Source organism: Blennius ocellaris, assembly GCF_963422515.1.
Source record: "Blennius ocellaris genome assembly, chromosome: 11".
In the NCBI taxonomy this organism is placed as follows: Eukaryota; Metazoa; Chordata; class Actinopteri; order Blenniiformes; family Blenniidae; genus Blennius; species Blennius ocellaris.
In genome coordinates, this window is record NC_137660.1 from 11,855,178 (window position 1) to 11,869,428 (window position 14,251).

Here is a 14,251-nt window from a genome sequence, read left to right on the forward strand (position 1 = left end):
GCAGACAACATAACAAACTGGAGGACACAATTTTACTTGTCGCTGAACAAATCCAGCCCGTTAACAAAAATGGTAATACTACCTGTTTCCACAGAAGAACTCAAAATAAAGTAAGAGAAATCACAAATCGGCAATGAATGTAAGTTTTTTGTTAGTTTTTTTTCAAGGGGAGGGGCCTTAAAAGTCAATAGCCTACTGGCATTTTAAGCAAATGTTATATTTATGCTCAAATAATCGAAAAATCTGATTTATTTTGTTATTCAGCAGCGTTTATTAAAAAAAAGGTGATTTTACTATTGATGATGGTGATGACAGTGTAAATAATAAGACTAAAATATAGCAGATGATTGGCCTCAGGGTATTGTAGTGCATCTTAAGTTAATACGGGGCTGTATTTTAACAAAGCAAGGATTTATCACAACGGTTCTGGTGAAGAGCCACATTACATTTCAAAACGTAACTATCTCTAGCAGGCCCTATTCTCTTCTGTGGAGTTTTGGTGTTCACTGATCTCAACGTTCAGGACGCGCCACAGACGAATTACGCACGTCTGGGTCCTCCTCCTCCTCCTCCTCCTCCAGGTGCGCAACCGTAACACACCTGGAGAGGGAAAACCACTAGCAAGAGCAGACCGCCGGCTCCACTTCGTGCCTGTCAACTCCAACTAATCAACTTCCCAAAAGATGTGGCTGCCTCGCCCGGATAATGTTTGAACATGGACTGACTTCCATTACGCGCGATGAACGCCACATGGTGGTTGCTGACAGCTCTGAGTCTGGTGTGCCACACTGAGTCGAGGTGCTCACCGACCTCCTATTATAAAAACTGCTGGATCCGACGCTTCCCGGGCCTCTTCATAGATGTCGAGGAGTCTCAGCGGAGAGGAGCGCAGCTTTTGAAGCACTACCAGGAGGAGACTGCGCTCAAATGCAGCCGCACCTGTTGCCTGACGAGGAACTGTGAGTTGCCGCTTCTTTTGTTTACGTTGACGTCGAGTTGCACGCCAGGGCACCTCTTGATCGTCGTGAGCCTTCCTTCCAGTTTGATTGCATTTCTTTTTTGTTTTAGTTTCCTGTAATCTGGCCATATTTCACTACGACAGCAATCAAGACAACGTGAACTGCTTCCACCTGCACTGTCCCACCCTGGAGAGCTGCATCCTGAGTCACAGAGGCAACGTTGTTCTCTACAATATCACAAAAGGTACACTACAGAAGCCAGCAGTTCATATCGTGATTACATTTCTCAATGAATGTTTTCTAATCCATGCCAAAACTATTTCATGTGAGTTTTGCAAAACATTAATGTTGCCTTGAAATGGAAAGTACTCAGATTAGAGATACCCTGCATGTGCTTCATTTTCTGCCTCTTTGTATTTCTGTTGCACTTGTATGCAACAAGGTTGCAATTTGTGACGAAAGTAGATACATCAGGGAGTCGTCAAGTTAAAGTGATTTTGACTCGATGATCCTATTACAACACAAAATTGGAGAAATTGAGAATCAAGTAATGGACAAACAAAACAAAAAAATGCTACAGGTGCACCAGTTGCAGCAGCCTCATATACCTATAAACCTAACAAGTTCTATTTAATTCCTATGTATGCAGCTGTTACAGCAATGTGCAGAATGCGTTCTTCTATATCCAATCCAATCCAACTTTATTTGTATAGCACATTTAAAACAACAACCAAAGTTGACCAAGGTGCTTCACAGTTAAAGATAATAATAAAAATACAATTATTGTTAAAATCCAGTGAGTACATATTTGTCTTGAGTTGACATTTGAAGGACTCAAGAGACAGAATATGGTCAGGCAGGCATGGTCGCCTCCATTTCTTAGTGAGGATCTTGAAACGTCAAGGACCATTATAATTTGCTGACCTCAATGATAAAACTGTATTAATGTGTAAAATATCTGATAAATAAGAAGGTGCCAACTCATTTAACACCTTTAGAAACCAATAATAATTTTTTTTTTTAAATAAACAGAGACAGGAAGCCAGTTTCATGTAAAACGCCAGTGATGTCAGTACTTTTAACTTCAAGTTTCATGACAGAGTCACCTCTGGCACCAACACTATTATATTGTTTGTGATTTTAATCTGTACATGAATTAGGATCACCTTTTAATTTAGAAAACAGAAAGTCAGACTTGACTGGAGACTCATGGGGATTTTCATGCTCCAGGTGTGGACCCTGATCTGTTGGTGTTTGGAAAGTACTTCACCTCAAATGTGCGCGTGTTGCCGCACCACTACGGCCGAGTCAATGCCTCGGAGCCGCTGCCCTCAGACAAGCGCCAGTTCCTTCATCCGCCCCCGCCCGCTGTCCTGCCTCTGACTGCTGCACCTCCAGGTAAACCCTCCTCTCCAGAAAGCGGCGCGCACACCGACACTGCTGCCACGTCCGCCGCAGGGCTGCTCGGCTCCAACAGTTCCAGTCGGCCTGCAACGACCTCCACAGCCACCGTCATTTTGTCTTCCACTAAAAAACCTGCACCAACATCCGGTGCTCCAACCACTGCTGCTCCTTCTGCTGCACCTACCTTGACCCCATCGCCCTGGTCCAGTACGGCCACCACAGCTGGCCTGCCCGGTGCTGAGACTCTGTCTGCCTTCTCTACTGCTCCACCCTCCACATCCACCTCAAACCAGCAGGACGTCACCACATCCTCCCAGCCGGCCAGCAGCCCTCCGGGATTCACGACCCCTGTGGGAAGCGTAGTGAGCACCAAGCAGAGCCCCAATGACACAAAGGCCATTCTGGGGGAGAACCAGACAGCGGCCAACGACGGAGTGGATGGCGAGGACGCCACCACCGCCGCCGCTGAGGTGGGATCTGGCTGGCACGTGGCAGCAAACACTGTGCTGGTGGCAGTCGCCATCTTTATCACGGTGCTGCTGAGCTGCGTTTGCTCCGTCCTGCTGCTGGTGAGCTGGAGGGGCCAGAGGAAGCGCATGGGACGCTACCGTACAACATGGAGAGGAAAGAAAGGCTCCATGCGCCTCATTAAATACGTGCTGGTCAAAGAGAGCACCTGAAAGTGCAGATTTGGAGGAACAAAGACGTTTCATTTTGATTTACTATTTTTAATGGGGAGAAATTATGATGAAAGGACACTTGACTTCAGTCACCCAAGTAGCATGTATGTTGTTTCCTATTGCTTTTTCTTTGCACGAGGTAGCGTGAAACACAGCCAGTAGGAAGAATACTTCTGGACTTATAAAAGAAATTAAAAAACAATTCAGTTTTGTATTTATGAAATGAATTTTTTTAAATCTTTCATTTTTATGTGCATCACTAACTTTGACACCAAGCTCAGACTCAAACCGGGGACTCTGAGGCAGGAGAACTAACCACTGCTCCACCGTGCCGCCTGACTTAAGTTTTAAAATCCAACAAATGACAGATCATGTATCCTGTAATTTATGACAAATTCTATTTTTACTGAAATTGCTATCAATTACAATTAACCACTGCTGCTTCTGGTTCATGCTTTAATATCAGCATGAACATTTCTTCACTTCTGTGACCTACTGGCTTTGCAGGGACTTTCCATGAGTAGGATTTCTATTTTGGTTCTTCATTCATTTGTTGTAATTTCTGCAACTCAACAGTTCCTGAAATGTGTGGCAGCCCTTGTATGGAACAATCTGGGTGGTGACGATGCAAATGTACAGTTCCCAAAACTCACATTTTTCCGCATGAAACAGTTTATTAAATCTGTTGCAACACTTGTACTAGCTCAGTGGGGGGGGAAAAAAATCGGGAATGAGAACGTTACATCATTTATTGTTGCTCGAGGATAACTGGCTTTGCACAAACGTCCTTGAAGTACCCAAGTGCATCAGGTTACCTTAAAGTGTAGAGACCAAAACGCTTCAAGAAGTGCTGAGTAAACGGCCTGATGATGAAAGCATCCATTCACTTTGCTGCGGCTCCGTTTCTGACCAGAGACTGACCAGAGTGGGATGAGAGTACAGGCCAAGTATAAAGACAACATTTTTATTTTGAAGAGTGAAGTTTGTGACAGTAGCCCGTGGTTTTGCCGGTAATAGAGTCCATAATGACGTCCCAGGCCAAAAGTGTGTTGTTATAGATCCCTGCTGGTCTTGATTACCGTCTTTGTTTAAATACATGAGTGGTATTACAGGTTGAGAACTTTCTTGACCGCCTCCTTGTACTGCAACATGCTGCTCTCGTTTTCTCCTTCATTCTTCAGCCTTGTGACCGATTCCTTGTACTCCTGCACCTCTCGTTGTCCCAGCAGCTGCTCCCGCAGTTCCTCGCCTTCGTCCCCCCCTGCTGCTTTCATTCGCAGCAGCACATCCAAGATATTCTTCTGGGACGGGCTGTCCTCCCAGCTGTACTCCTCCATGTCTGCCACAGTCTTATTTGCCTCCCAGGCCTCAGTTTTCTGAAGGAGAAAAAAAAAACAAAACCCCCACATCAAGTCACTTTTTAGAGGGACAGAATTCACATTTTGAGCTCTGAAGTCACACCTCACTAAAAACTGCAGAGTAATAAAAATGATTATTCAGTTCTGGCAATAGTTGTGAAATATGGAGGTCCGTGGGCTCCTTTCAACCCTTCTTTGATGCTCCTCTCACAGAGAGATAGTATTTCTCCATATGTGCTTCTGCCTGTCTGGCTGTCGTCGCGTTCCCTTGAGGACAATATGAGCGATTGTGCGCGAGCAGCTTCAAGCGGGGCGGTGACAGACCCTCAGCTCCGCTGCGATCCAGGTGTTTGAGGTTAATGACCATCATTACTGCTATACATATCTGATCCACATAACATCCTGTCTGGACCCAGGCCAGTTCCCAGTGAAAGGAGGAGAAGTGGCTTCTTGAGAATAGATCGGGGGCTTCCTCTGAAGTGAAGGGCTACGAAGCCAAACAAGTGAGACTTTGAGATCACAGCGATCCGCAGGTTCAGGGTTGGAGTCTGCAAAATTGTGAATTTATGGAAAAGCAAACTGGACCAAATGTTAAATCGCCACCTGTTTTCTTCACATTTCTTGAAGTGAGGACAGGTACTGGGCCCGCAGGTACACAGATGGACACTCAATTGGTAAATGGCTCCCTGTGTTGCAGGCGGCTTTGAGCAGTCAGCCCCAACGCTGGCCTGGATTAACACACACTGGAATTAAACAGGCAAGGCCCGTCTCCCCAAGTGGGGAGATCAAAATCACCTGAGTGGCTGCTAACAATCAGGCTCTTTGTAGGCTAACGTTACAACCCGGTCACTTTGTGGCTCTCACAGCTTCCACCAGCCTACTGGACAAGCACTGTACCTTCCATTGTGTGTCCGAAAGGGCAGCGGACAGTGTTCTGCTTCCTGGCATGAACACCTCTCCCAAGTGAGATTTGGGAGAAAAAAAAAAAAAAAATTAATTAAAGTGGCTAAATGATGACTGGAAACGCTCCTAAAGGCAGAACTTGTACCACAAGGCGGAGTCGTTTTCTTTCATGTGGCAGGCTGCAAATTCATGAAATTCATGCAAACGGCGGTGGAGCAAATGACCTGGTGGCAGACTTCTCTGCTGTGGGACGGTTGGCATAATGGGAATGAGTACCAAGGTCAGCACCTGAGAGTGGAGTCCATTTCCCCCTCATCTGTGGGGAAATGTCAACCGGACAATGCTGCTGTTTGCCATCCTCCTGCCCATTCAACTCTGACACTTCCCTAATGGGCTCAGCCACTCAGATCAAGATGGGCAACACTTCCATCTGGTAACTAGTACTGCATTAAAGATCAGTCCCCTCTAAATGCCAACCAAAAAAAACCAAAACCCTCGAACAAATCATTCACTTTTTGGTAGAAAGTGAGTTACAAAAGTCTTTACAGGCACCACGGTGCAATTTCAGAGTCTTTCAAGAGACGCCCGCTTGTGAATTGAAGGTAAAGCAACTTTAGTCGTCGTCCACATTTCAGTAAAAACGCTAATTAAAACAGAGAAGGCAAGAACCAGGGACGATGAAGCGATATGTTCTTTTGTAAGCATAAAAAATATAAAAAATGAATGATAAAAGGTCAATTTAATCCAAGGAGGTTTAAAATAGGCCATGTTATTGATGTAAGGCAGTGTTATGGATCAACTCTGCAGACAACAGATAAACAAAAGGGGCAAAACACAGAGCATCAGGACAAGCAACTAAAAAGGTAGTCAACTTTTTCTTTCTTTTACTTGTACGTCAACTTTGACTGAAGTCGGAACACAAGTGTACGGAGACGTACTTTTCAAGTGGATTCTGTTTGCATGCCTGTGCAGACGGTAGCGTTTACGCCCGAATGATATAAAGAAAGTCGCCGCTGGGCAGGTGTAAAGAACTGATGACAAAGAAAATAACGACTCAGTGGCAAGTTTTTTGTTTTTTTTATCATTAAGTCTATATAAATCTATATGATTGATATATTAGACTTGAAAACTGCTTTAAAATAAAACGTGAAACTCACCCAAGACTCATGGTAGAGGACAGTGAGCAGGTACATGGCGTAGTCGTAGTTCTGCTGTCTCAGTGGGCAGCTAGTCGACAAGATGAAGGGGAATATGTGAGTGTGTGTGTTTAATTCTCTCTTAATCCATGTACCCGTGAGGCAATAGGTACCTGTCTGTTTTGATGGTGAGGATATCCGTGTCCTTGCAGTATCTCTCACCAACCAGCTTGAGCATTTTCTTCCGCGCGTGATCGTCCAGGTTCAAGCTGGACAGCTTTACCTTTGACAGCAAATTCCATCATCAGGGTGGAAAGTAATCAAGCAGAGCAGATACTTCCAGATAAAGCTTTGTGATGTAAAGACAAACGGAATAGAGCAGATGTGTCACACCACCAGTGTACATCTCTTCACAGTCTAACCTTAGAACACTGGTGCTTGTTCGACCTATACAAAGCTCTGATTAAAATGATCGACTGTATATATTGTGCAGGGTCCCACAATCACCTCTAAGCCCCTTGCAGAGATGATGGATGGAAGACAGAGATTATCCCTTGATTGCATTGTATTTCATGATTCTGGCTTGCAGTATTTCTAACAATGCAGTAAAAAAACGTCGACTACAGGTAATACAAGGTGTGTGACGCTGAGGTTTGACGTTGTCGAGTGTCGGCTTGGAGCGGAAGAACAAGCCTGCTGTGATGTTTCCCTCCGTCTCTCACCCATTCTGTATACTCTAGTAAAGGATACCTTTACTAGCTCTGCGTATGGTCATTTAAATTTTGATTCAATTTCTTGGTAACCAAAATGTGGGGGCTTACTCTACTCATTTTAGATTTAACTGTGTGAGATTTGCTCGCCAATCTGTCTGTCTAATCCACCTGGATTATGTCTAATTCCTACCTTTCTGATATAACCGAAGGCAATGTGTCAGGTGGAGCAGATGGATGACGATTAACGGCAACAATAACCAAAAAATTAATTAAAAACATTTTAAAAGACATTTTCCACAGGGGAATTTCAACCGGGCCAGTATCGACAAACTGCCCTTAAAATATTGTATATTGTAATATATTCTTATTTTTTGTCCCGTCCTGGCCAGTATCTATGACCGCTGTTTAAAACGGTTTAAGTTAAGGTGACACACGTGTTGATTGTGTGTAACTGTTCCCTTTTTGAGAGTGAATCGTCCACTTCAACACGTTTCGCATGCGTTTCCCGACGTATGGTTTTGTTCCGATGGGAGGATTGCACATAGATGGATTAGTGGCGGCGTTGAGATTAGGAGGAATATTAAAATGTCTCAACAAATATGACAACGTCAAAGTGTTGTTACTTTTATCCATTTGTGTGCCGATGTGTCGTCTCGGACTAATCTCTCTGCAGACCTGCTGGCATATTTTCTTCGGTTTAAGGTCACTGGACAATGAAGGATAAATCACACAGACATGATGTCAGCAGTTACGCATCCCCGTCAATCCATAATCCCATTTTTCACATCGGGTTTCACCAGACGAGATGTTTGAAGATCCCAGCTGGCGAGGAAAATCGACAGTCAGACACGCCAACGAAACTCACTCTGAGGTGGACGACGCGAGCGGCGGGGTTTCTGATTGAAGGGCCGGCCGACACAAAGTCTGTGCTTTCTACTTTGACGGGGAAGTGCTCGTCACATTTTGCTTGGGTGTCCAAGGCAGAGGGCCACTCGGTGCAGAACGCTGACGACACAGAAGAACACACGAGTGAAACAGAGATGCTGAAGCGGAACACTTTTTAGATTTACGAACGTGAACTTATTTTACAGTCTCTGAACCAAAATGAGCGCATGTAAACAACAACTGAGAACACAAAAGGAAATCCTTTTGTGTGAGGTCAAATAATTTGTAATGCATATAAAAAGTTAATTAAAAATCATTCCATAAATCCTGAACAAGTCCATTTTGTTTCTATGAAATAGAAATGCCTGAAGTGAAATGTTCAAATCTTCCTTCTTTCCTCAGCAAGTTTTGCTGCATCTAAAATTGTAAAAAGAAAAAAAAAAAATGAAATCCTCCCCGTTTCAGAGATCTAAAGCGACCTTGCAGACAATAAAGTAGTGAGATTTCACTGTTATGTCTGTCAAGGTTGCTTTATGTCAGCTTCTCTTATGAAAACGGTGCAATACCCACTGAATGCATGGAAAAGAGCGATCATGTCGAGGAAAATTCAAGCTTTTCTCTCGAGAAACAAACTGAAAACTCACGTTTCAGAGCTTCACAGTGTTTCTTGATAGCGGCTGGAGTCAAATGAAGGAAATTTGGTATCTGAAACAGAAGATGAACATGCGTTGAGACAAACAAACATTCACGCTTAATTCTTAAAATCACAGCATATATATGAATATGTACGCCCAGACTCTGCTGCTTAAAACATTTCATTCACAAGCACATGTCCTCTTCTGAAACAGAGGATTTCTTTGCTCTCAGCTGACCTCCTTATAACAGTCGACTTAGCAACACCGCCTATAGAAGTCATGTGGGAAGAGGATATAAGCCAGCATGGAAGCACAGGAGATTAAGCTCTCGTCTTAATTACAGCCCACCACCTTTTAATTCAAAACAACTTCAAATGTATTTATATACGAAATGTTTCGACACATAACATCCATATTACACATCTGTAAAACACACATCGAGTCTGTGGAGTGTTATTACCAACAAAACACGAGACAAGCAAGAAAACAGAAATTTAAAGGTTACAACAGTACAAAGCTGAAAGAAGCACAACGGTTTAACCAAGAAGATATTTAGGCAAGTTTAACATTTGCAAACTAAAACCTGCTGAATGTTACAGACATTATAGTAAATTACCTAATTATTATTAACACTTGTAATAAGTAGGATGCAATTATTCAGAAAAGTGCTCGCAATTATCAGTAATTCAAATAATAATGGATAGACGGATGGAAATGTAACATTTTTAAACTAAACATAATGATTGGTGATTATATTCAGCATCACTCCAACTGATTAATAAGAAGCAATAATGAAGAGATGTGAGATGATTTGCACTTAAATCCTTTTCTGTTTAATCTGGCCCAAGGACATAAACACAGTAGTAATACACAATAAACTCATCGTATGGATGTTGCCTTTGTACAATATATTCAAGACCACTTTTACAAAAGCAAACGGAGGCAGGACTCAAACTAGATTCTGATCAAACTTAATTCAACTGGACTAGGATTTTATTTAAATGTGCCAAAAGAAGCACTTCAAAGCAGGATATACATTATTGAAATGATATCCATTAATTTATAAGCTCTGATTACAGAGAGCATATCTTTTGCAAGTTAGTCAAAATGACAGGAGCAAAAAGCATTACGCATTAAGCATAAATGCAAATACCGAACTAACATATTGACATTCTTTAACAGCTGGTAAGCTCCTCTCTCTCCTTGTGATTTTTTTAAATCCATCCCCTTTTTTATGTCTTTACATTAGTCACAGGATTTGTTTTAATGTACGACGATCAAGATAAAATTATTTCATGTCACAATTCAGAACACGCTGGTTCTGAAAGAGCGTGGCAATCAAAGCAGAAACCAAAATAAAATCCTCTTGATCCTTTGAGTGAACGATGTTACATAACTGGTATATATGTGCAACAAACATACACACACATACATGAAACACACACGGCACAGTGATGCAGTTTGTTGCTGCTCATCACGACAGCTGAAGCCTTCCTGCGCAGGCTGTTCATGTTCTGTTGGCAGGTGTGGATTTTCTTCAGGTGTCCAACATGCGATTGTTGGAAACCTTATTTCTGAATTGGCTGTACGCTGTGATTGTTTCTTGATGCCATGTGATCGGTGTGACCCAAGTCTGGATGAAGCGGGTGTATTTGACAGCGCAGTAGTGTGCAATTAGACACAAGCACAGCTCAGAGTTTCAATTTTAAATTTGACTGAACGTTGGAGACTGCACAGTGTTAGGGCCCCGATGACAGACTGAGAGCATCAAATCAATATCGTTAGGCATTATGGTCAGGCACGGCGCAGATCCAGCTGTGACGGGTGAAAGTACCAGATCTGCGAGTGGCTCGAGTCCAGATGGAGCAGCTGGTGTCTGGACACAGCAGCTCAGTAATCCGGGCACAGAGAGACAGCCAGCAGAGCAAAAAAAATTATAAAGTCTTCCTCAGTACTGTGAGAGTGCTGGCCCAGCTACAATTAACTCAACTGAGCATAAGCCAGCAGCAAACTGTACAAACTCTGGCCCTTTTACTTGTTTTGTTGTTCACTGATGAGCACAACCAAACAAGTAAGTCAATGAAATGTAACTTCTACATTCCTGTTTAGCCGTTTCGTGGATCCTAAAAGCCCCTTTGTATGTGTATGTGTGTGCATCTTTAAGCAAATAAAGATGTCTGACCTTGATGAGCTCCAGGTTGCCCTTCTTCTCTGGAGGGACACCACCCTTCACAGGGTAGCCCATCCTCACAGGAAGGGGGACGGAGCCCGCTTTGAAAGGGGCTGCAGCTGGATAAATTGTGGTCCAGTCCTGATCCAGCGGCATCTTCTCTGTCCGAGGATCCCCGGCCTAATGCACCCAAACACACAGAGGGAGGAGGAAGCGCCGTCGTCAATGAACTGTTTAGGAATCTGTTTTGTAAGTAAGTAACGTATATTTATATAGCACCTGTCACAGTCAAAAAGTCACAAAGTGCTTCATAACACAGTTGTAAAAAGAAAAAAAAACATCAGAAAGAACACTTATTTACTTACTGTTTTGTTTGCGATTGCTCAAAACTAAAAACCAAGTAGCAGCATTTGTCATGGAAAACCGATAAAGGCTGCGCACTCACCTCGCGTCTGGGTCTTCTGCCGACGGGTCCTCTGCCATTTCGTCCTGGAAGGCCTAGAATGACGGTATTTCAAATTCAGTCAGACATATGCACTTGGTTCAAATGTTGGGAAAATCAATGATTTGTCACGGCTGCGTCAATGCAGACAGAATTGGTAATAACTTTCATCTAATATATTAAAAAAAAGTAATTTTATATTCACGTACCCAGCCTTATCGCTACAACGGCCACAATTTAAATGTCTTATGTGTACTGTTTGCATGGCATCATTTTGCCAAACATGCAGGGAAATAATCGAATGGGTCACTCTAAGTTGGAAAAGTATTTTTTTCTGCAAGCATGACTGTCGGTTCTTTGTTTCACTTTTTTTTAATTGGTTGTTTTATATTTTAGTGAGGGTTACTTGAATATCTAAAAAAATCCAATCAAATATAGAGTATATTTAAATATTTTATACAGGCTCATGAAAGAAGTAAAAAAAAAAATCCATTATATTTATGCCGTGATTATATGCGTCTTATTTTTATTTATGGCTCTGAAGCACATTGAATTGCATCGGGCATGTATTGTAGGATATTAATTTATTTGATTGTGACAGTCATGAGGATGAACTAGAATATTCTAAAGTTTCTTTTAGATTAGGACTTAAACACCAAATGTATAACAACAGTATAGAACAATTAAAAGATGTATTAATTCATGCAAAACTTATGACAGTTTTACTAAATTAAAATAAACCTGACTGAAAGAGACGGAAGATGCCCAACAGGCTCATATGAAAACGCTCTCATCAATACCATTACTCTTATGAAAATCTAAATAACAAAGGAAGAAGAAACAATAAGTAGAGAAAACTTATATTATATATACATTAATAAAAAGTCACCTAAACCACATAACAGATCAACACTGAATCAGGGGGATTATTTGGAAACGAGATAATTAAATATACTTTAACCATAAAGGGTCAAAGACAAAAGCAATCTAAATGATTTATCCATTGAGTTTCTATTGGGAAAACGACATTTGATGCTTGGAGGAGTGACAAAGTGGTAAAAGAAAGTATTTGGGGTTCCTCGTTGGGTGGCAATGACAGTATGATTAGAGGGAAAGGGCTGCTTTTGTTGTTTATTATCAACAAATTACATATATATGGATGTTTGTGGAGTAAAACTTCCTAAACAGAGGTGCAGTTGATTCTTGGAACACGAGATCCCTCTTAAAACTGTGTTTTGATCTTTTGTTTAAATACACGGGTGAATGTTTTGAAAACATTCATCAGCATCTGTACTTGAACTTTCTACACTGTTGCATTGCACCAATGTTTGCTGTGTTTCTTTAATTGATGTCGTTTTGAGTGCCGCTTGTTGAAATAATGAGACGGAAACAGAACTACTGACAGGAACTACAAAAACAGACGCACCACAAGGTCACGAGAGACATCATGCACACGTTATACAGCTATAAAGTCAAATCAAAGATGACATTTTGTTGTCGTCACCTACTGCATCACCTTCAGGACACAAGTACTTCGCCTGGCCTTTACGTCAGGATTACATGGTTTTAGTGTTCAGCAACAATGCTGGCCGTCAAAACTCACCTCTGTTTCCAGGAGAAGAGTTTACAGACAACGCTGTCGCGTATGTGGCTTTTTCGAGTCCAAAACTAGAGTTTAGTCTTTGACCGAAGGACAGAAACGCCGTGCTTGTGCGTGTCGCCATGTTTTCTGAGCCACTACGGAAGGCAGCTTGGGACAAATAGCCAATAACAAAAAAAGAAAAGGAGATTTGGCGCCTCCTGCAGGTAAAGACGAGCGCAGCATCGGTTCCAGTTTAGAGGTTTGACAATACCGAGGTAAAGTAAAGGGGAGACAGCAGTGAACCAGATTTTGGTTCTAAATATTCGTTCATGTAACTCACATGGTTTTCGTTTGATGCTTTGTATTTGTATGTGCGTGCGATCGTCCATGTGTGACCAGCCGGTGCCCTCCAGCCAGCTGCTGCTTTATAACCAGGCGGTGTGTTCAGGAATCCTCGGAAAACCTTTAATTTATAATACGCAACATCATTTGACTTCAAATAGGTGGATGCCCTTAACTTGGACCACCTTTAAATCTCAAGCAATACGACTCACAAAAAGTTAGAAATAGAGGGTTGAAATTTCATTATGAACCTAAAAACACTATAACCTTTATAAATGAATTAGATGTGCTAGTCTAAACTTTTTGATGTCAAATTGTTATGTGTTTCAGTGTTGTTTGTGCAACATTTTGTTTTAATGGACCAATACATCTCCTGGTTCAATTAGATTTAATATTTAAACAGCCCTCCTCCTCATGCTTGTTCACATCATGAGACCAAGATGATGCTTAACAATTGATCAGCAGTACCTCTTCATTGCAAGGCTTTAAACAGGATGCTTTAAGACAGAAGTGTTCACTGAACTTAGAGTGTCACAGTGCTAGAAACAAAGAGAGACTGGAAGAGTCAAATAGACAGAAGTAGACATCCTCTGGCCAAATCCCACACTGATGCTTGCTTTGTTGAGAACAGAGCTTCATGTAACCAGATGATGAAAGCCACTCAACTCAAGGTACGTTTAAAGAAGTACTCAATTGGCAAGTTAGACCATTTAACACTGTTTACATCAGTGTGGGCGAAGTGCTAGACCACCTGCAAGGGCACTTAAACACACCTCCAGCCACATGTATTGTCGCCAGGGATCAGTGGGCCTCAGTGCTGTTCTCTGATGAAATGATGACCACCAACAATGTTAGAGACGTCATAGAGAGCGCTATGCATCAGCCACTGTTGTCACCAGACGAACCTTTGATGGTGGTGGTGGTGGTGGTTTTACAAAGTGGACAGGTGCATCTAGTCAATGCAGAACTGATCTCCACTTTGTGAATAGTACAGAGACAAGTCCATCCTACCTGGATAACATCATTCATCCAGTCATTGTGC

At 42.2% G+C, this 14,251-nt stretch overlaps 2 protein-coding genes across 6 annotated transcripts; one reads left to right on the forward strand and one right to left on the reverse strand.

Annotated features, from left to right (window-relative positions):
* Positions 1-739: 739 nt before the first annotated feature.
* mansc4 (MANSC domain containing 4) lies at positions 740-3,043 on the forward strand (the record flags this gene model as incomplete). Its single annotated transcript, XM_080505554.1, has 3 exons — positions 740-959; positions 1,069-1,203; positions 2,190-3,043. The coding sequence occupies 3 exons, from the start codon at positions 740-742 to the stop codon at positions 3,041-3,043; spliced, it is 1,209 nt and encodes a 402-aa protein (XP_080361680.1).
* Positions 3,044-3,733: 690 nt separating this feature from the next.
* On the reverse strand, positions 3,734-13,262 carry mrps35 (mitochondrial ribosomal protein S35). Of its 5 annotated transcripts, XM_080504704.1 has the most exons (10): positions 13,208-13,260; positions 12,889-13,085; positions 11,289-11,341; positions 10,856-11,023; positions 10,508-10,549; positions 8,683-8,743; positions 8,019-8,158; positions 6,614-6,723; positions 6,462-6,531; positions 3,734-4,419 (listed from the first exon to the last, which is right to left on the reverse strand). In XM_080504704.1, coding segments are annotated over exons 1-10 (1,113 nt in total). In that variant the 5' UTR covers positions 13,210-13,260; the 3' UTR covers positions 3,734-4,149. The 5 variants fall into 5 exon arrangements, with proteins under 5 accessions (XP_080360830.1, XP_080360831.1, XP_080360832.1 ...); XM_080504705.1 differs by lacking the exon at positions 10,508-10,549 and having other exon boundaries at positions 13,208-13,254; XM_080504706.1 differs by having other exon boundaries at positions 12,889-13,241.
* Positions 13,263-14,251: the final 989 nt, after the last annotated feature.

What these genes read in the sequence shown, in the direction of transcription:
- mrps35 (XM_080504704.1), bottom strand. An exon ending in CTCTTCTCCTGGAAACAGAG is followed by an intron (nt 11,342 to 12,888) that starts GTGAGTTTTGAC and finishes CCGTCATTCTAG; the next exon opens with GCCTTCCAGGACGAAATGGC. An exon ending in TCGAGCCACTCGCAGATCTG is followed by an intron (nt 8,744 to 10,507) that starts GTACTTTCACCC and finishes CTTCTGTTTCAG; the next exon opens with ATACCAAATTTCCTTCATTT.